Source organism: Callithrix jacchus, chromosome 16, assembly GCF_049354715.1.
Source record: "Callithrix jacchus isolate 240 chromosome 16, calJac240_pri, whole genome shotgun sequence".
Classification (NCBI taxonomy): domain Eukaryota; kingdom Metazoa; phylum Chordata; class Mammalia; order Primates; family Cebidae; genus Callithrix; species Callithrix jacchus.
Window position 1 is genome coordinate 13,710,593 of NC_133517.1, and position 21,408 is coordinate 13,732,000.

The window sequence follows — 21,408 nt, forward strand, 5'->3', positions numbered from 1 at the left end:
AAGTTTTAAAAAAATTCTTTCTGCTAACTGGATTTTTGTTTTCTTTCTACAGCTACAGGAGTTTTAGCCAATTCAGATGCCTTTTTTCCCACAATTTGGAACATTCATTTGGATTTGACCAGGTCAGAAAGAGATGGTCATACCTCACGGGAGAAAACTGAAACGACAACAACAAAACCCAAACATAAACAAACAACAACAGACAGGCAAAAGAAACAACTGCGCAATTCACATGATTACTGAGTGTTCTGATGGTAAGAAGAAGTTAAAAACACCTGGTTGGTCATCTTAACTTTTAGTCTTTAAGGAACATTTTCAAGACAAAACTCTAATTCAACTACTTACCTGGAAATATTGCTCAGGCTGATGATCACTCACTACCATCTTAGAGAAGTAGGAAAAAACTCACACTCACCTTCCTTGTCAGAAGCAAGCTGAAACTCAAGAAAGGAAGTGCCTGCTCTCCACCATCATGGAAGCAGGAAAGCTTGCCTTTTGTGTTGGAAGCGAGTAACCCTTCAGAAAAGGAGTTGTACAGCAAAATCAACCTTAGATTTCAACCAAATTTTGGGAGATCAGGGACTCTCTAGAGGGGAGAAGCTCCCCAACTTCCACAAATTTTCCTATTGGTTTGAGAAATGAAGATAGCCTAGGTTAATATTAAGCAATATTGAGATTTATCAAAGGCCAGGGCCGCCTTTGTAATATTTTTCTCTTCCTTTTTAAATCTTTATTGGTATAAAATCTGTTTTGTCAGAAACTAGGATTGCAACACCTGCTTTTTTCTGTTTTCCATTTGCTTAAATGATTTTTCTCCATTCTTTTATATTGAGCCTATGTGTGGCACTGCATGTGTGATGGGTGTCTTAAAGAGCATACTGGAATGGGTCATGGTTCTTTATCCAGCTTGCCCTTCTGTGTCTTTCAATTGGAGCATTTAGCCCATTTACATTTAAGGTTAGTAATGATGTATGTGGATTTGATCCATGCTGTTGGCTGCTTATTTTGCAGACATGTGTGTGTGGCTGGTTTTTAGCATCACTGGTCTGTGTATTTCAGTGCGTTTTTATAGTGGCTGGTGATGGTTTTTTCTTTCCACAGTGCTTCCTTCAGGAGCTCTTGTGAGGCAGGTGGTAATGAATTCCCTCAGCATTTGCTTCTCTGAAAAGGATCTTATTTCTCCTTCATTTATGAAGCTTAGCTTAACTACACATAAAACTCTGGGTTGAAATTTCTTTTAAGAAGTTGAATATTGAGCTTCACAATCTCTTCTGGCTTTCGGGGTTCCAGCTGAGAAGTCCGCTGTTAGTCTGATGGGTTTCCCTTTGGAGGTAACCTCACCTTTCTCCATAGGTGACTTTAACATTTTTTCTTTCATTTTTGACCTCGGAGAATCTAATGATTATGTGTCTTGGAGATGATCTTCTCGTGGCATATCTTACTGAGGTTCTCCGGATTTCCTGAATTTGAATGTTGGCTTGTCTGGCTCACTTGGGAATATTCTAACGATATTCTGAAATATGTTTTCCAAGTTGGTTCCATTCTCATCTCTTTCTGGTATATGAATCAGTCATAGATTTGATCTCTTTACATAATCCCATATTTCTCAGAGGTTTTGTTTATTCCTTTCCATTCTTTTTCCCCCATTCTTGTCTGCATGTTTTATTTCTGAATGCCAGTTTTCAACTTCTGAGATTCTCTCCTCTGCTTGGTTTATTCTGCTAGGTGGTCTTGCACATGAGATGGGGCTGGTCTGACCTCAGCACTCCTTAGTCTGCTTGCCTCTCCCAGGGCCCCAGCCTGGCCACACCTGCTTACAGGGCACTCTCGGGTGCCCACACACACTACAAGAATTTTCATAATACAGTCACACCCAATCACCATGTACTGTATTATGAAAAGTCTTGTACTGTGCTTCTCAGCTCTATCAGGTCAGATATGTTCTTTATACTGGCTCTTTTTTCTGTTACCTCCTGCAATGTTTTACAATGATGTTTAGCTTCCTTGCATTGGATTACAATGTACTTCTTTCACTCAGTGAACTTTGTTTCTACCCATATTCTGAATTCTACTTGTATCATTTCAGACATCTCAGCCTCAGCCCAGTTCTGAACACTTGCCAGAGAGTGCAATCATTTGGAGGAAAGAAGGCACACTGAGTTTTTGAGTTTTCAGTGCTCTTGTACAGATTCTTTCTTATGTTTATGGGATTATCAACCTTCAACCTTTGAGGATGCTGACCTTTAGACAGGGTATTTTTATTTTATTGTATTTGATTACATGACCTTTATAGTTTGATTGTGGTGTTAGGTGTATTCAGCTTTGCTTCTGGAAGATTTTAGGGGGCTGATGTTCAGCTACCAATTCCTAGACTATGTGCTTTAACTCTGAGGAAATTTTATTGGGCCCCAACTTTGTTTTCTGGCTCCTCCAGATTTGGAGTCCACTGTACTGAGGGACCAAAGTGCTGCACCTGCAGCAGAGTGCCTGTAACCCTGTGGGTGTTCACCGTGGTGGAGGCAAGACAGCTAAGATGAGGGCCAGGGGGCCCCTATTGTGTGCTGTTGTACTGGAGCTCTATTGGTTTGGGGTGGGGTGCTGGCCAGCACAGGCCTCGGTGCCTTCTGTGAGCCTCCCCAAGCATCAGTGGTTGCTCAGGATGTAAGAGGGTCCCTTTTTCTCTGTACAGCATTACCTTAAGGGCGAGGTGCTGGAGGAGGTGGAGATTTTTGGCTCTGTGCCTGCCATGGCTCCATCTTCAATAGCAGTTGGCATGGGCTGGGGTGTGTGTTGCACTCCTCTGTGCTGGTAGGGCAAGTGTAGAAAAATCTTGTATGAAGCAAGCCCCATGTAAACACACACCACCAAAGTGATGTAGTAAGTTTCCATATAAAGAGCTGCAGTATGGAGAGGCAATGTACAAACTGGCATATGCCTGTGGGGGCCACCTTGCTACAGCTCTCCGCTGGTCAGGCATGGTCCACTGGCACAGAAGCTATGGTATAAGCAGGTGTGGCCAGGCTGGGGCCCTGGGAGAGGCAAGCAGACTAAGGAGTGCTGAGGTCAGACCAGCCCCATCTCATGTGCAAGACTGCCCAGCATAGATCAGGTCTGAGAGAAAAAGTCTCTCAAGAGTGAAGCCGCAGCACAGCACAGCTGCTCTAAAAGACATGGCCAGACTCCTTTTTCAAATAAGTCCCCCTTTTTAAGAGGGAGACTCTCAGACCTGATCTATGCTGGGCAGTCTTGCACACGAGATGTGGCCAGTCTGACCTCAGCACTCCTAAAGTGCTGGGGTAAAGTGATTCATAAGAGCAATCTTAGAGAGACAGCTGTCCCTGCCCACCCCAGAGGGCTCCACATCAGCTGGACTGCTGCTTCACCACTTTGCTGGTTTCCTGTGGGCTCTACCGCAGAGATGCGGGTTAGCAATTACTTCATGCAATCAGCCCAGGATGGAGGGTCTGTGTTGTGGGCTCAAGCCAGGGTTCCCTGATGATCATGTGTATGGTACCCATGGGAGATGGAATGGCTTGCTCCTTAAGTCAACTGCAGCTTCTTGGAGGTGTCAATATGGCACTTAGGGTCTTTGCTCCATTGATATTCTGAGAGTAGCAAGGACAGTTCCACTTCAGAGGCAGTGGCAGAGAGGATTTCAGCTGCTCCTGGAAGCTCTGTCCAGGGAATTGCTGAGTTGCAACTGGCTTAATAGCTCCAGTGGAATGTTTGCAGAGATCCAGGCTGGGAGAACCTGCCCATCAAGGAGCTATGGAAACTGGCACCCACCTAACAGTCTGGCCACTTTTCCGTAGGGCTTCTGTGGTATGCTGGGGTCCACTACAGTCCCTACTTGCCTCAGAGTTTCCAGTACCTGAGAGTATCACTAATAAAGTCTGCAAAAAGGCAAAGATGATAGCCTGCCCCTTCCTCTGGGAGCTCTGTACAACTGAGGTACAAACTTGTTGCCAATCTAGTCACACCTACAAGAGGTGGCTGGACAAGTTGAGAAGTCATGCTTAGACAAGAGGAACAAGAAAAGGGTCTTGCTTAAAAAAGAAGTCTGGTCATATTTTTGCAGAGCAGCTGTGCTGTGCTGGGGTTCACTTCAGCCCCTGGTTGCCTCAGGCACTCTGAAGCCCTAAGGCTGAAATGGCTGAGTTTCCCAAACAGCAAATATGATAGTCTGGTCCTCCCCCTGGGAGCTCTGACCCAGGGAGGCCTGAAACCTCTTGCAGCCAGAGAACAGCAGTGAAGGTAGCTGGAGACCGTGATTGAAAGGCTCCACCCAGTGACAAGAAATGTGGTCAGGGACTGACTTAAAAAAGACTGGCCAAGTTTTTGTAGGGTGGCTTTGCTGCACTGGGGTACCACTTCCACCCCTGGTCAGCTTGGGCTCTCCAAAGCCCGCAGGCCAGGACAGCTGGTTGCCCAAACTCAAAGGTGCCGACCCCCCTCTCCCCTTTGGGACCTCTGTCCCAGGAGGGGATTCAAATCTCTTGTTGGCAGAGGAACACTGCTGGAGGTAGCTGCAGGTCCCATTTGGGAAGTTCCATCCAGTGAGGAGAAACAGGATCAGGGGCCTGCTTACAGAATAAGTCTGGCCATGATTTGTTCAAGCAGCTGTGCTGTGTGGGATCTCTTCCGCCCCTGGTCAGTTTGTATACTCCAAAGTCTTCAGGCTGGAATGGATGAGTCACCCAAACAAAAAAGATGGAGGCCTGCCCGATCTTTCCTCTCAGAGTTTACCTTGTATGATGACACTTAATCTTTAGGCTGTTAATTTTACTGTCAGCATTAGAGAGTCGTTCACAAAGAATCTCACTGTTATCTTTTAGGTTAGACACATGAGAATTGATTGCTTCCTGTAAATAAACCCGTTCATGTCTTGTTCTCTGGAAAGAGGTCTCTTTCTGCTACCTGACTTTGGTCACCATCATGTAGGGTAGCAGCTGGTCTACCATGAGATGACTACATTTCCATTTCCAGCCTTTCCTTCTGGCGTTTTTCATTCTTGAGCTCAGAACTGAGCATTTTATTCTCAGTTGTCAAAGTGATAAGCTGTTCACTGTACTGAAACACTGTTTTTGCTAATGTTTCCTCAGTCAGTTTTATAGCATTTCGAAGACTGTCATTCTTTTCTTTTTCACTTTCAATGTCTTCTAAATATTTCTTTTCCTTTAGCTGGTTCTGATGTTTTATTATGTCCAGTTCCAGTCTTAGCATGGCAAGTTCTTCTTGCAATATGCAATTTTCATGCAAGAGATCTTCGTCTTTCATTTGGCAAAGAGCAATCTAAGTAAACAAAGAGAACTTTTAGTTAGCCCTCAATAGAATGACATAATTTGTTCTGAAATTAAAGAGTAACCTGTATATTTGTATAATGAAAGAATTCCCGTAGAGAATATTTAACTGGAAAAAACATTGGACAAAACTTCAAGCCTAACAGAGTGAGAATTCCCGAAAGTTTAAATATTTATTTCAAGGTCATAAAAAATAAATCACTAGAGAATTTTCAAGAATCTCAAAATTGTAAAAGCCTTTCTCTGAGTTACAAAAACCCCAGAGGCATAAAATATAAGATTAACACATTTGACTATATATTTTAAGTTGCGTTTACACTCTGATAAGTGGATAGAAGCAATTTCTCAAAGTTCTTTAAGTTCCTTTGTCTGAAGAATGTTTTATCAACATTCTACTTTTCTAGTATTTGTACAGTCAGGCATAAGAATTACATTTATTCATCATGGTTAAATCTAAGCACTGTCCCCTTCTACATTGTACACATCTGCATCTAAGCACTGCACTTCTGCATACAACACTAAACTCATGTAAGATAACAATACTTAAAAGGAAAGGTTGAAAAATATGCAAGATGCAGCATTTTCCTCAGGTCTTCTGATGCTACTTCTAGTGATACTCCACAAAATCATAGTTCTTTCTATGGTATAAATATATAAATACAAAAGAAGTCTTTCATTTCAAAATATGAATGGTAAATATATTACAACTTATAGAGCTTTTCTTAGAACTCATGAGATTATTTGCCATTCCAATAACTTTTATTTCCTCTTTATAATGTTTAAAACAATAATTCGTGTTAAATAGAGGAAAATATACTGAACTATTTCTCTGGAAATAAAATACTTATCAATAAATTGTCACTAAATGTGTATTGTGGCATGTCACTGTTTCCAAAGCTCTTTGCACTGAAATGAGAAACTACATGGAGTAAACTGGTATTCTCCTCAAATGTAAGGATAGTGACATCCACAATATGGCCTCCGAATCAGCTATACATTTCCTGCTTTCCTATGAGTGAAAATAATAAACTGACCTTTCCATTAATATTCTAAGAAGATGAAATAATGTCCAAAAGCTGGAAAATCTGTTGTTAATAGTAAAACTTATTTTTGATAGTAAAAAGAACTTCAATTCTTATGAAAAATACCAAAAGTTTCTCCTTTGGATTGAGGCCATTGTGAATGTCACCACTAGACTGCTGCAGGCAAATGGAGTTGAATTAAGAACATGGCTTTATCCTATATATACATATATAGATAAATGATAAAAGATATGTACATACATATGTCCATATATATATATATATATATATATATGTGTGTGTGTGTGATATAAAAATCATTTATGCTTTCCAAAATACATAGGGTTGGGTTTTCAAATATACACATATAAAAAAATTTGAAAATAACCAAAGAAAATTCCTTAGAATTCATTTTTTTTTCAACCACTTCTGTCTGCTTCTGATAATCAGTCAGAATCTCAGCTAGTAATATTCTACCATTCTGTTCTTCAGAGAGTTGCTTCTGGTTAACGTTTTGTTTCTGCACAACCTAGAGATACAGTACGTTTTTGGTTTAATAGGACTGAAAAAGAAAGTCTAAAAGAGCAGAACCTCTTTTATAAAACTGTTAGAAGAAAGTAGCCTCTTAAGAAACAAAAAGTTTTAAGCCTCAAGAATCATTAGAATTTTAGTTGCATACGTAACAGTCAAATTTCTCTAAGAGGAAAAACAGTTCTTACCTACCGAAAGATACAGTATTGTGTAATAAAATTTCTGTCAAAATATTTAACACATTTCATTACAGTTTCAAAGCTATTTAGCCTGTATTTTAACATCAAAATCCATAAATGAGCATGAATGTCAGTAATTAAACTCAACTTATTTCCCATTTCTTCATTCTGAAAACACAGACTGAGCATCACAGACTGAAATGCCAAGGTTTACAAATACTCTAACTATAAATGTCATAGCACATTTTAAAAATTAGATAACAGTTTTGGTGTGTTTTACATCTAAATAACATACCACATTAAATCAAAGAAATATTATAAGTAATACTGATGAAACATAAAATTGAAAATATAAAATTTGTATCTGAAATTAATATACCTGATCCAAATTGTTTCTTACTGTCCTGAATTCCATGGCTCGTGTTTGCAAAGTCTGTTCGTGTTGTTGGTTCATTTCAAATTCTTTTTCATATTCCTCTTGTTTTCTTTTTAACTCCTCTCTACCTTTTTTGTACAACATATCTGCATTCCTTGTCTTCTCTTCTTCTTGTTTTAAGGCCGATCTACAGTTAAATACAGTTATAGTAAAAGTTGTTTTGTTAGAAAACAAAAAGTTTATTTTGTGATCTAGCTCTTCCTGTATAGGTTTATTATTCAAATAAAATCTCTGTGTTTTTGACTATTTTTTCTTTCTAGTTTTCATGCTTTTAATTTATTCCTTCAATCTCTCCCAAGGGATAAATACTTGAAAGGTAGAGAGGAACGAACATCTTGCTAATTGGTGAGTTTTTGTTACTAGTAACTCCGATAAATGTTATGGGAAAGGATATTAGAAATTATTCAGTAAAGTTACAAGTTGAAAATTACCTCTTTTTCACACAGTCATAGGAACTTCTTAATTAGGACAGATCATTTCAAATTAACTAATTAAAAAGAACATACTATTTACAAATAAACAAGTTTATAAATTCACTAGAAGAAATTTTAATTTTCATGAAATACTGCAAGTATCCCTAAAATGATTTACAGGGCAAGATGTCACCATCAGATGTGTTTAACACAATGTATATCTGCTGATTAATCCAAGACAAAGCAAAAGGGTCTCACATCTGTTAACCCAGCTGTCCCCAACCATGTTGGCACCAGTCAGTGGTTCTATGGAGGATAATTTTTCCATGGATCTGAGGTGGGGGGATGTTTCCAAAATGATTCAAGAACATTGCATTTATTGTGTACTTTATTTCTATTATTATTAATCATAATATACAATGAAATAATTATATAACTCATCATAATGTAGAATCAGTGGGAGCCATGAGCTTGTTTTCCTGTAGCTACATGGTCCCATCTGGGGGTGACAGGAGACAGTGACATATCATCAGGCATTAGATTCTCATAAGGAGTGCATGACCTAGATCCCCTGCATGAGTAGCTTACAACAGGGTAGGGTGACACTCTTAGGACAATCCAATGCCACCACTGATCTGACAGGAGGAAGAGCTCAGGCAGTAAGGCAAGTGAAGGGAAGTGGTTGTAAACACTAATGAACCTTTATTTCTCACCTGCCACTAACCTCCTGCTGTGTGGTCCAGTTCCTAACAGGCCAGGGATTGGTACTAGTCTGTGGCCTGGGGATTGGGAGCCCCTGTGTTAGCCCATACTTTTTATATTTATTTTCTGGAAACATTTTCCACTTATGTTCTTGATACCTATCTATTTTATAAACAACTCAGAAATGCCTTTTGGAACAAGACATGCTCTAATATTTAAGCAATGAAGAGCAACATGTATTTTAATGTAGAACAGAATTAATGTTAACTGGTATGACAGATGTAAAATAAATTCATCCTTAATCCCTTTCCTTTTTACTTTTTATTTCATGAAAGCTAAGAATAAAACTAGGAATTCCCAGGCAAAGCAACTGGGCAAGAGAAATAAAGAGCACCCAAACCGGAAAAGAGGAAGTAAAACTATCTCTTCCCCAATGATATTGTCTTATAACTAGAAAACCATAAAAACTCCTACTAAACACTCCTAGATATTTTTTTTAGACGGAACCCCTGTTGCTGCCCAGCCTAGATTGCAATGGTGTCATCTCGGCTCACTGCAACCTCCGCCTCCTGGATTCAAGCAATTCTCCTGCCTCAGCATCACTAGTAGCTGGAATTACAGGCATGCACCACCACACACTGCTAATTTTGTATTTTTAGTAGAGACGGGGTTTCTCCATGTTGCTCAGCACGGTCTTGAACTCTTGACACTAGGTGATCCACCCGGTTTGGCCTCCCAAAGTTCTGGGATTACAGGCATGAGCCATCATGCCTGGCCAACACTCCTAGGTTTGATAAATGAATTCAGTAAAATCTCAGAGTTTACAAAATAAATGAATATCAATCAGTATCACCACTATACACCAACTACAACAAAGCTGAGAGTTATTTCAAGAACCCAATCCCTTTTACAATGGCTGCAAAAGTGTAAAATGCCTAGGAATATACTTAATGAGGGAGTAGAGTGATCTATATAAGGATAACTGAAAAACACCACTGAAGAAATAATAGATGACACAAATGAAAATACATCCTATGTTCATGGACTGAAAGAACTGATATTGTAAAAATGACTAGAGTGCCCAAAGCAGTCTACAGATTGCATACAATTCCTCTCAAACTACCAATGTCATTCTTCATAGAATCATTTAAAAATGCTGACATTTATGTGGAGCCACGAAAGAGCCTGAATAACAACAGACATACCAAGCAAGAGGAACAAATATGTTGGTATCACATTACCTGACTTCAAATCATACTCTAAGGCTACAGAAACAATAATGGCATGATACTGGTATAAAAGTAGATACACAGATCAATGGAATAGAATACTCAAGTCAGAAATAAAGCCACTTACAAGAAAATGATCCTTGAGAAATGATACACAAAAATATGCTAGAGAAAGTACATGTTATTCAATAAATGGTGCTGGAAAAAAAAGCCACATGAAAAAGAATGAAACTGGATCTCTATCTCTAACCATATACAAAAATTAATTCAAGATAGATTAAAGGCCTAAACCTAAGACCTGAAAACACTGGCCAGGCAAAGAATTTATGGGGAAGACCCTAAAAGCAAATGCAACAAAAATGAAAGTAAATAAATAAATGAAACCTAATGAAACTAAAAAGCTTCAGCACAGCAAAGGAAATAATCATCAGAGTAAACCAACAACCTATGGAATGAGAAAAAGTATTTGCAAACTATGAATCTCACAGAGGACTAATATCCATAATCTACAAGAAACTCAAACCAATCAGCAGGAAAAATACAAATAATTCCATTAAAAAGTGGGCAAATGTCGTGAATAGACATTTCTCAAAAGAAGATATACAAATGGTGAACAAGCATATAAAACTCGCTAAACATCACTTACGAGGGAAATGTAAAATGAAACAAAATGAGACATCACCTCATTGTAGCCAAACTGGGATTATTAAAAATCAAAAAACAATAGATATTGGTGTGGATGTGACAAAAAGAGAACAGTTATACACTGTTCGTAGGAATCCAAGTTAGTACAAAATCTATGGAAAACAGTACAGAGATTCATCAAATAACTCATAAAGGTACATCCTACCATTCTATCCAGCATTCTCATTTCTGGATATCTACCCAAAATAAAATAAATTATTATATCAAAAAAACACCTGCATACATATGTTTACTGCAGCACATTTCACAATATACGAAGATATGGAATCAACCAGTATCCAACTGGTGTCTAGAATAAAGAAAATGTGGTGTCTATACATATATGCATGTGTGTGTGTGTGTGTGTGTGTGTGTGTATGCACCCATACCACAGAATATTGCTCAGCCATAAAGAATAATAATACAATGTTTTTTGCAGACACCTAGATAATTAGAGGCCATTATTCTAAATAAAGTAACCCTGGAATGAAACAACAAATACCACATGCTTTTATAAGTGGGAGCTGTGATATGGGACTGTAAAGGCAGAGTGGTGTAATGACATCAGAAACTCAGAAGAAGGAAGAAGAAAGATGAGAAATCAAAACTACCTATTGGGTGATGGGTACACTCAAATCCCAGACTTTGCCACTATACAATTAATCCATGTAACTTGTACCCCTAAAGCTGCTGACATAGAAATAAGTAAATTTAAACACGGAATAAAAAGAAGTAAAAAGTTTTTAAAAAGTATTCTGATTTGAGACAAATGGCCATTTCATGCTCTCTTGATTGAACTGTAAATTAATACAAATATTATTTTTTAATTTTAATTTTTAATTTCTGGAGTACATGTGCAGAATGTGCAGGTTTCTTTCATAGGTAAATGTGTGTCATGGTGCTTTGCTGCATCTATCAATCCATCACCTAGGTATTGACTCCAGCATGCATTAAATACAAATATTCCTGAAGACAATTTAGAAATATTGATCCAAGGCCTTTTTTAAAAAGTTTCCATATTTTAAATAAAAAATTCTATATTGAAGACTTTATTTAAAGTAAATAATTCAAAATCTAGAAAATAATTTATAGAAAAGATGCTCTGGACTGGGTGCAATGGCTCATGCCTTTAATCCCAATGCTTTGAAAGGCTCAGGCAGGAGGATTGTTGGAGGTCAGGAGTTGGAGGTCATCCTGGGCAACATAGTGAGACCTTGTCTTAATGAAAAGTTTAAAAAGCTAGCCAGGCATGGAAGTGTGTACCTATACTTCTAGCTATTTAAAAAACTGAGGTGAGAGGATCCCTTGAGCCCAAAAGTTCAAAGCTGTAGTGAGCTATGATTGCACCACTGCACTCTAGCCTCAGTGACAGAGCAAAACCCTGTCTAATAATAATGTCTAATAATAGTGTCTAATAATGATAATGGTAATAATGTTAATAATAATAAAAGATGTTCCTTGCAGCATTAATTCTAACACAAAAGAATTTAAAACTCCACATTCAATTTGTTAAATTATGAGATTTCTGTATGGCAGACTTCTATATAGCCATTAAAATCATAATATAAAAGAATATGCAATTATTAGAAGAATCACAATGAAGAATTTGTTATATTATTTCCAAGATTTTCATACTCCACAAGACCAAGACATTTTCTCCTGTTAAGCTCTAGAAAGTCACAATCACAACAATTCTCACAGATATCTTTAGTATTAAAAAGTTAAAATATTTTTTAAACTAGAATATCATACCTCAAAGTGGAGAATTCTTGCTCAAATTCACCTTTTTGATTCAGTAACGGTAATTGTGCTTCCTTTGTTTCAGATAGCTCCTTCTCTAGTACATGAATCATATTTTCCATTTGTTCCATTTCTATGGTAAGTTGTTCCCACTGATTATTTTGAAGTTCTAGTAAGTGTTCATCGGAAAGAACTGCATCCTGGATTTTTGACAGGCTGGCAGAATCTGCATCAGGGAAAACAAGGTAGAAATAAAATATATGAGTACTTTTTGGATATAAAGTCCTGTGCATTTTAACATTCACCCATCCATACACCAAACAGATATGCACGGATTTCCTACCATGTGGAAGACATTCTACTGAGCTTTGCAGAGAAAACAAACAATAACTCTGCTCTTGTTTAATTTTAAGTGTACTGAAGAACAAGGACAATAAAAGTGAAATTACAAATTCAGATGGATGCTGCAAGAAAACAATTCTATGATCACATTGAATTCGATATATACTGGGCTCTTGAAAAGAGATGGCTACACTGATTAATGAAGGACAAGAAGGAAGCAGTTAAGTAAAAGATGTAGAGAAATATTCCAGCCAGTATGGAAGATGCTGAAGCTCTGCTGCAGTCTCTTCTGGCCACAATGGAGCAGCAGATACTGATTTACCTTCTTGTCTGAAACAAAGACAAAAAAGACAAAATACATACAACAGTGATTTTCGAGAACATGGACTTCAGGTAATGAAGACAATGATCCCGTAAGACAGGAAACACATGAAGTAAGCCTTACCAACACCCCAGCTCCCTAACTTGACAAAGTTTCCAGGCCACCATACCAGGAGAAAAAAAACTGAGGTGCAGTCCACCAGATTCCTTGAGTTGGCACAATGAAGCCAAGAGTCTCAAAAAACCAAGGTAGACAGAAACCACAAAACAGAACACTGAAAGATGACAGCAGTACAGGAAAAGAACACTGGAGATCTGCAAAAGTACCCCCTGGGATATTTATTTAACAGAGTAATGAACACTACCTGCGTGCTAGGAAACTACTTGAGACCAGGGAAATATTTTCTTAAAAAAAGAGATTTACAGAAAAAAAACAAACAAGCCCATTCAAAAGTGGGCAAAGGATATGAACAGATACTTTACGAAAGAAGACATATATGAGGCCAACAGTCATATGAAAAAATGCTCATCATCACTGGTCATCAGAGAGATGCAAATCAAAACCACATTGAGATACCATCTCACGCCAGTTAGAATGGCGATCATTAAAAAATCTGGAGACAACAGATGCTGGAGAGGATGTGGAGAAAAAGGAACACTTTTACACTGTTGGTGGGAGTGTAAATTAGTTCAACCATTGTGGAAGACAGTGTGGCGATTCCTCAAGGCCTTAGAAATAGAAATTCCATTTGACCCAGCAATCCCATTACTGGGTATATATCCAAAAGACTATAAATCCTTCTACTATAAGGACACATGTACACGAATGTTCATTGCAGCACTGTTTACAATAGCAAAGACCTGGAATCAACCCAAATGCCCATTGATAATAGACTGGATTGGAAAAATGTGGCACATATACACCATGGAATATTATGCAGCAATCAGAAATGATGAGTTCGTGTCGTTTGTAGGGACATGGATGAATCTGGAGAACATCATCCTCAGCAAACTGACACGAGAACAGAAAATGAAACACCGCATATTGTCACTCATAGGTGGGTGATGAAAAATGAGAACACATGGACACAGAAAGGGGAGTACTAAACACTGGGGTCTATTGGGGGGAAAAGGGGAGGGCCAGTGGGAGGGGGAGGTGGGGAGGGATAGCCTGGGGAGAAATGCCAAATGTGGGTGAAGGGGAGAAGAAAAGCAAAGCACACTGCCATGTGTGTACCTATGCAACTGTCTTGCATGCTCTGCTCATGTACCCCAAAACCTATAATCCAATAAAAAATTTAAAAAAAAAATTAGAAGAAGTAGTGCCTGTTGCTCACAATATACCAGGAAGAGTGTCCATTCCTATGACTGATACTGGAAAAATTTCACAAAATAAAGAATAGTGTTATCAGAAACACTTTACCTCAGGAGTGGAAAGTTAGACCAAATCATAATGCAAGACCAGAAAGATCGGGTTGTTTATAAGTAAGTCAACTGTGTCCACAAATAAATCTCAAGCAGTGGTATGGAAGGTATTTTTTGAAAGCAAACTGCACTAGTAGGAATTCAAATTAAAAAGTTAAGACTAGGTCAGTTACGGTGGCTCATACCTGTAATCCCAGCACGTTGGAAGGCTGAGGCAGGCAAATCACTTGAGGTCAGGAGTCCAAGACCAGCCTGACCAACATGATGAAACCCCCTCTCTAATAAAAATACAAAGAAATTAGTTGGGCATCGTGGTAGACACCCATAACCACAGCTTCTCAGGAGGCTGACGCAGGAGCATTGCTTGAACCCAGGAGGCAGAGGTTGGAGTGAGTGGTGATCGATCTACTGCACTCCAACCTGGGCAACAGAGTGAAATTTGTCTCAAAAAAGAAAAGTCAGAACTGAAAACAACACTGAGTGGAAGTAAATACAGACTAGATATCACAAAAAAAGAAGATTCAAAAATTTGAGACATCAGAGAACTATGAGAAAACTTTAAGCAATAATATATAAATCCCCAAAGAGAAAGGTAGAAAGACAAACCATAAAGATAAAATGGCCAGAAACGTTCTAAACTTAATGAAAACTATAATCTCACAAATCTGGCTGGGAGACAGGAGATGAAAGTATACTACTCTAATTTTCTTATGCCATATATGATATGACATAATATTGCCTGAAGGTGAGCTGTGATAATTTAAAATCATACAGTACAAATTGTAATGCAACCACCAAGATAGCAAAAGAAGAGTTATAGCCAATAAGCCAATAAAAGAGAGATAAAACTAAATCATAGAAGTTATATAACTAATTGAAAAGAAAGCAGAAAAAGAAGGGAAAAAAGAACAGCTGGAACTAATGAAAATCAAACAGCATGATGACAGATAAACTTAACTATTAATATATCAATAATCACATTATAAATAAAACTGGCCTTAAAACCTAAATTAAAAGACAGATTGTCAAACTCTATAAAAAGCAAATCCTACTTCATGCTACCTATAAGAAACACATTTTACATGTAAAAATGCAAATTAATTAAAAGAAGAAAAAATAAATACCACACAAACAATTGACAAAAGAAAACTAAGCAGGAATAGTTATGGTAATATCAGCATAGATTTCACAGCAAACAATATTACTAGCTATAAACAACATCATTTCATAATGATAAAATGTTCAATTAATCAAGAACACCTAATCCTAAATGTTTATGTACTAGTAACATAACAGCATCAAAAACATAGGCAAAAAAACTGATAAAAGAAATTGACAAATTCACCGGTAGAGACTGAGATTTCAATATTGCTTACTCAATACGTGATAGAAAAAGGAGGCAGAAAATCAGCAAGATGACAGTATTCTTGAAGAACACTGTGTTTCTCAAGAACACTTAGTAAAACAGACCATATTCTAGGCCATACAATAAATCTTCATAAAGGAATTAAGTCAATGGATTTAAGTCATATAATGTATGACCCCTGACCACAAATGAATCAAATTAGAAATCAATAACAAAATATCTCATGAAAATACTCAAAAATTTGGAAACAAAGTAACACACATCTAAATAACCCTAGGTCAAAGAGGTGATGCAAAGAGGAATTAGAAACTATTTTGAACTGAATAAAAATGAAAATACTGCCTGGGCACAGTGGCTCATGCCTGCAATCCCAGCACTTGGAGGACCGAGGCAGGCGGATCATGAGGTCAGGAGTTTGAGACCAGCCTGACCAACATGGTGAAACCCCATCTAAAAATACAAAAATTAGCTAGGCAGGTGGCACACACCTGTAATCCTAGCTACTCAGGAGGCTGAGGCAGGAGAATTGCTTGAACCCAGGAGGCAGAGGTTGCAGTGAGCCAAGATTGTGCCACTGCACTCCAGCCTGGGTAACAGACCAAGACTCTGTCTCAAAAAAAAGAAAGAAAGAAAGAAAATACTGTACGACAGAATTTGTAGAATATAGCTACAACAGTACTTAAATAAAAAGTTAGCACTGAATGTTTATACTGAAAGACCCTCAAATCAATGGCCTTCACTTCTGTCTTAAGAAAGTATAAAAGAACAAAATTCAAAGAGAGAGAGAGAGAGCAAATTAAACCCAAAAGAAGCAGAGGAAATGATATAACAAACATCTGCTATGGTCTGAACATTTGTGTTCTCCCAAAACTCCTATGTTGAAACATAATCACAGAGGTGATGTTATTAGAAATTGCTGCTTTGTGGAGGCGACTACCTCATGGAACCCAAGTCCTTATGAATGGGATTAGTGCCCTTATCTAAGAGAGCCCAGAGAGCTCATTCACCCCTTTTGCCATATGTAGCACACAGGGGAAAAAAGGAAACCTAGAAACCAAGAATTGGTCCCTCACCAGACACTAAATATCCCGGCACCTGGATCTTGGACTTTGCAGCCTCCAAGAATGTAACAAATCAGTTTCTGTTGTTTATAAGCTACCCAGTCTTTGGTGTTTTGTGATAGCAGGCCAAACATGATGACATCCAAGACGAAACCAGTAAAACAGAGAAACAATAGGGAAACTCGATGAAACCAAACATTTTAAGGAGGTCAATGAAAGTGACAAACCTTGATCTAACCAGGCTGATCATACAAAAAAAAAAAAAAAGAACAAATTACTAATTTCAGAAATATGTAGATTTTTTTTTGAAACAGAGTCTCGCTCTGTTGCCCAGGTTGGAGTGCAATAGTACAATCTCCACTCACTGCAACCTCTACCTCCCAGGTTCCAGTGATTCTCCTGCTTCAGCCTTTCGAGCAGCTGGGATTACAGGTGCCCACCACCATGCCCAGCTAATTTTTGCATTTCTACAAGAGATGGGGTCTCACCATGTTGGCCAGGCTGATCTCAAAGTCCTGACCTCAGGTGATCCACCCGCCTTGGCCTCCCAAAGTGCTGGGATTACAGGCATGAGCCACCATGCCGGCCCAATGTGACATTTTTATAAATTCTACAGATATTAAAAGAATAGAAAAATAATAGTTTGAGTTTTATGTAACTAACCATGACAACGTAGGTTAAATGGACACATTCCTTGAAATGTAAAAATCACCAAAGCTCAATCAAGAAGAAATAGATAACCCAAATCACCCTATATCTACAAAAGAAAATGAAGTTGAGAAAACTCCAAGCCCAGACAGCTATGCTGGTGAATTCTATCAAACATTTTAGGAAGACATAATATAATTTTACACAACATCTCCCCACAAATATAAAGAGGAGAAATACAACACAGCTCAATCTACAATGCTAGTATTACCCTGAATCAAATGATATTGCAAAAAGAAAACTCCCTCATGAACGTTGACAAAAAATTTAACCAGTTTTTGAAGCAACCAAGATATCCTGCAATAGGCGAATGAACAACGTCTGGTACAGTCATACAGTAAACTACTATTCAATGCCAAGCAGAAATGAGGTGTCAGCTTATGAGAAGATGTGATGGAAACATAAATGCATATTACTAAGTGAAAGACGCCAATCTGAAAGCTATGCACTGTATGATTTCCTCATACAGGAACTCATACGACATCCTCAAAAAAGCAACACTATGGATACTGTAAAAAGATCAGTGGTTGCCTGGGGTTAAGGAGGACAGGAAAGGGCAGATAGGTGAAACATAAAGGAGTTTTAGAGCCATAAAAATACTTTGTACAATTTCCAAACCTACAGAATGTACAACACCAAGAGTGCACACTAATCTAAACTATGAACTTTGGATGATTATGACATGCCATTTTGATTCATCAGTCATATACTGTACCACCCTAGTGAGTGATACTGATATTGGGGAAGGCTATCTGTGTCTGGGGACAGGAAGTACATGGACAATCTCTGTACCTTACTCTCAATGCTGCTGTAAACCTACAACTACATTAAAATAGTCTTTAAAAAATATCTAAACAAAATTTTGGCAAACTGAATACAAATAAATATAGGACCATTGTTGCCCAGGTTGGTCTCAAACTCCAGCTTCAAGCCATCCTCCTGCCTTGACCTCCCAAAGTGCTGAAACTACCAGCATGAGCCACTGTGTCTGGCCCCAGTGATACACTTTTTAAAAGCCTACATCCTAAGCAAATGGGATTAATTCTAAAATGCAAGATTTGTTTAACATTAAAATATCAGTTATTCCCCTCATTAAAAAACTAAAAGAAAAGAGCCATATGATCATTTAAGTAGATAAAGGGCATTTGGTAAAATTCAACTTCATTCTTGATTTAAAAGAAAAACTCTCATCAACCTAAGAATACATATGAAATTCATCAGTGTGAGACAATGCATCTATGATAAATTTACAACTAACACCTATCACCACAACAAACTGAATGTCTGCAGTTCAAAATTTAGTAAGCACTGTGCTAAAGATTCTAGCCAGTGCTGTCAGACAAGAAAAAGAAATAAAAGGTATCCAGGTTGGAAAGAAGAAGTAAAACTGTCTTTGTTCACAACCATCATCACATAATAGGGGCAGATAAACTACAACCTGTGGGCCAGCTTCTTCTTTTTGTAAATAATGTTTTACTGGAACACAGCTGTGTTCATTAATGTATGTATCCTCCCTGGCTGCTCTCAGACTACAATGGCATAGTTAACTGCAACAGAGACTATTTTGCCACAAGTCTAAAAGATTTCCTATCTTGAGTAAAACAGTAGTTTGAGAATAAAAAGATTTAATAATCTTTCTTGTGTGTATAGAATCTGATCAAATCTTCCAAAGAAGGTACTAAAACTAATAAGTAAGTTTAGCAAGGCTGAAGGATACAAAAGTCCACATTAAAAAATCAGCTGTATTTTCATATACTAGCTACAAACAGCCTGAAATTTTAAAAAATATCATTTATAACTTCATTACAAAATGGGACACTGATGAATCAGATAAGATATGAAAACATCAAGGCTGGGGTGGCTTATACCTGTAATCCCAGCACTTTGAGAAGCCAAGCTGGGAGGATCACTTGAGGTCAGAAGTTCAAGAACAGTCTGGCCAACACGGTGAAACCCCATCTCTACTAAAAATACAAAAATTAGCTTGGTACAGTGGCTCATGCCTATAATCCCAGCTACTCAGGAGGCTGAGGTAGGAGAATCACTTGAACCCCAGGAGCAGTGGTTGCAGTGAGCTGAGATCACATCACTGTACTCCAGCCTGGGTGACAGAGTGATACTTTGTCTCAAAAAAAAAAAAGAAGAAAGAAAGAAAGATACACATATTTAAAAACTACAAAATATTACTGAGAAAATTAAATTTGACCTTTATAAATAGACAGAAACAATTTCATAGGAGTGGAAACATGCATTATCATTAGAATGTCAATCCGCTCCCAATTAATGTACACGTTCAACACAAACTCAGTCTAATTCCGAGGACAGTAGGCTTTTAAAAATACTAACAACCTGATTCTAAAACTCATATGGAAATACAAAAGATTCGGCATAGTCAAAATAACCCTTAAAATAGAAGAAAACTGAAGGGCTGATGTCAAAATTTAGTAAAAATTTGTAGTCATCAAAACAGTGTGATACTGTTACAGGGAAAGTATCTCTCAAAGTGTCTGGTATCAAAAGTGTTTTTGGTTTTGAATATTTGCACATATATCATGAGATATCTCAAGGATGGAACCCAAGTCTAAACCAAAATAACCTATGTTACATACACCTTATATGCAGAGCTTACAGGTACATTCGTGGAATTCTTTTAGTAAATTTGCAAATAAAAATGTGTGTACCTGAGGTCTAGTGTAAAATTTTCCACTTGTGGTATCATGTTGGCACACAAAAAGTTTTGGATTTTGTAGAATTTCTGATTTTGGATTAGGGATGCTAGACCTACACAAAGAAAGCCAGGTAAAGACAGTCCCCAATTTAAGATGATTCTACGTAGAATGTTTCAAATGTATGATGGGTTTATTGGGTAGTAAGTGGATTTTCAACTTATGATTGGTTTATCAGCTAAACTCTGGAAGAATATGTAGACCAATGGAACACACACACAGTCCAGAAATAGACCCGCAAACATACAGCCAACTTATTTTTCACAAAGGCACAATGGCAGTGTCATGGAGAAGAGACAGCCTTTTCAACATATGCTGCTGGAACAATTAGATATCCACATCCATAAAATGAACTTGCATCCACACCTCACTCCACATACAAAAGTGTACACAAAGTGGATTGCAGATCTAAACCTAAAACCTAAAACCATGACAATTCTTCAAGAAAGCAGAGAAGAAAATCTTTGAAGTCTTGTGCTGGACAAAGATTTTTTAGATATGAGACACAAAACAAAATCCATAATTAAACAAACGGATGTATCAGACTTCATCAAAATGAAAAAACTAATATATTATCAACAAAAAGTCAAGCCACAAACTGGGAAAAATCATTCCAAAGAGAATCTATTTTTAAAAACCTCTTAAAACTCAACAAATAAGAATAAAAACTATGTAATTTTAAAATCTTTATAAGCTATCCAGGTGGCAAATAAGCACATGCGAAGATGTTCAGCAGTCTTAGTCCTTAGGGTAATGCACATTCACACCATCATGACACACACAACATGTACCCATTAGAATGGCTAAAACTAAAAACTAATTAACAGCAATACTAACAGCTCATGATGATATGGAACAATAAGAATTGCCAAATACTGCTGATAGGAATGGAAAGTAGTACAAATACTTAAACATTTAGTAGTTTCTTAATAAGGGAATACAAAGGGACAGGAAGAAACTTTTATGGATGATGGGTTTGTTACTGCTCTTGATTATGGTGATGCTTTAACATGTGCATATATATGCCAAAACTTATCAAATTGTACATTTTCCACACATGTAGTCTATCACATACCAGTTATACCTCACTAAAGCTATCAATTGCAGGAATAAACATCTAAGACAATGGCGAGGTCACAGAGAAAAAAAGGTATTACAAGATGCAGGAGAGAGCTAGAGGATTCAAATCTTAACCTTATAGCAATGGGATGTGGTAAGCTGAG

General features: G+C 37.7%; 1 protein-coding gene and 1 long non-coding RNA gene across 3 annotated transcripts in view; one reads left to right on the forward strand and one right to left on the reverse strand.

The window, feature by feature from the left end:
- Positions 1 to 21,408, forward strand: part of LOC118151049 (uncharacterized) — a 72,631-nt gene that overhangs the window by 44,639 nt on the left and 6,584 nt on the right. Inside the window, exons 2-3 of one of the 2 annotated variants that reach the window (XR_013527845.1) lie at positions 53 to 254; positions 7,768 to 7,813. This is a non-coding gene — a long non-coding RNA (uncharacterized LOC118151049). Of the gene's footprint in view, positions 1 to 52; positions 7,713 to 7,767; positions 7,814 to 21,408 lie in introns of those variants that run through there. The other variant, XR_013527844.1, reaches the window with a different exon arrangement.
- LOC144579696 (POTE ankyrin domain family member A-like) overlaps positions 4,969 to 21,408 on the reverse strand; it is a 45,082-nt gene continuing 28,642 nt past the window's right edge. Inside the window, exons 12-14 of the mRNA XM_078352504.1 lie at positions 12,249 to 12,462; positions 7,412 to 7,595; positions 4,969 to 5,292 (exon numbers count right to left, since the gene is read on the reverse strand). Coding sequence (XP_078208630.1) covers positions 4,969 to 5,292; positions 7,412 to 7,595; positions 12,249 to 12,462 — 722 coding nt within the window. The remainder of the gene's footprint in view (positions 5,293 to 7,411; positions 7,596 to 12,248; positions 12,463 to 21,408) is intronic.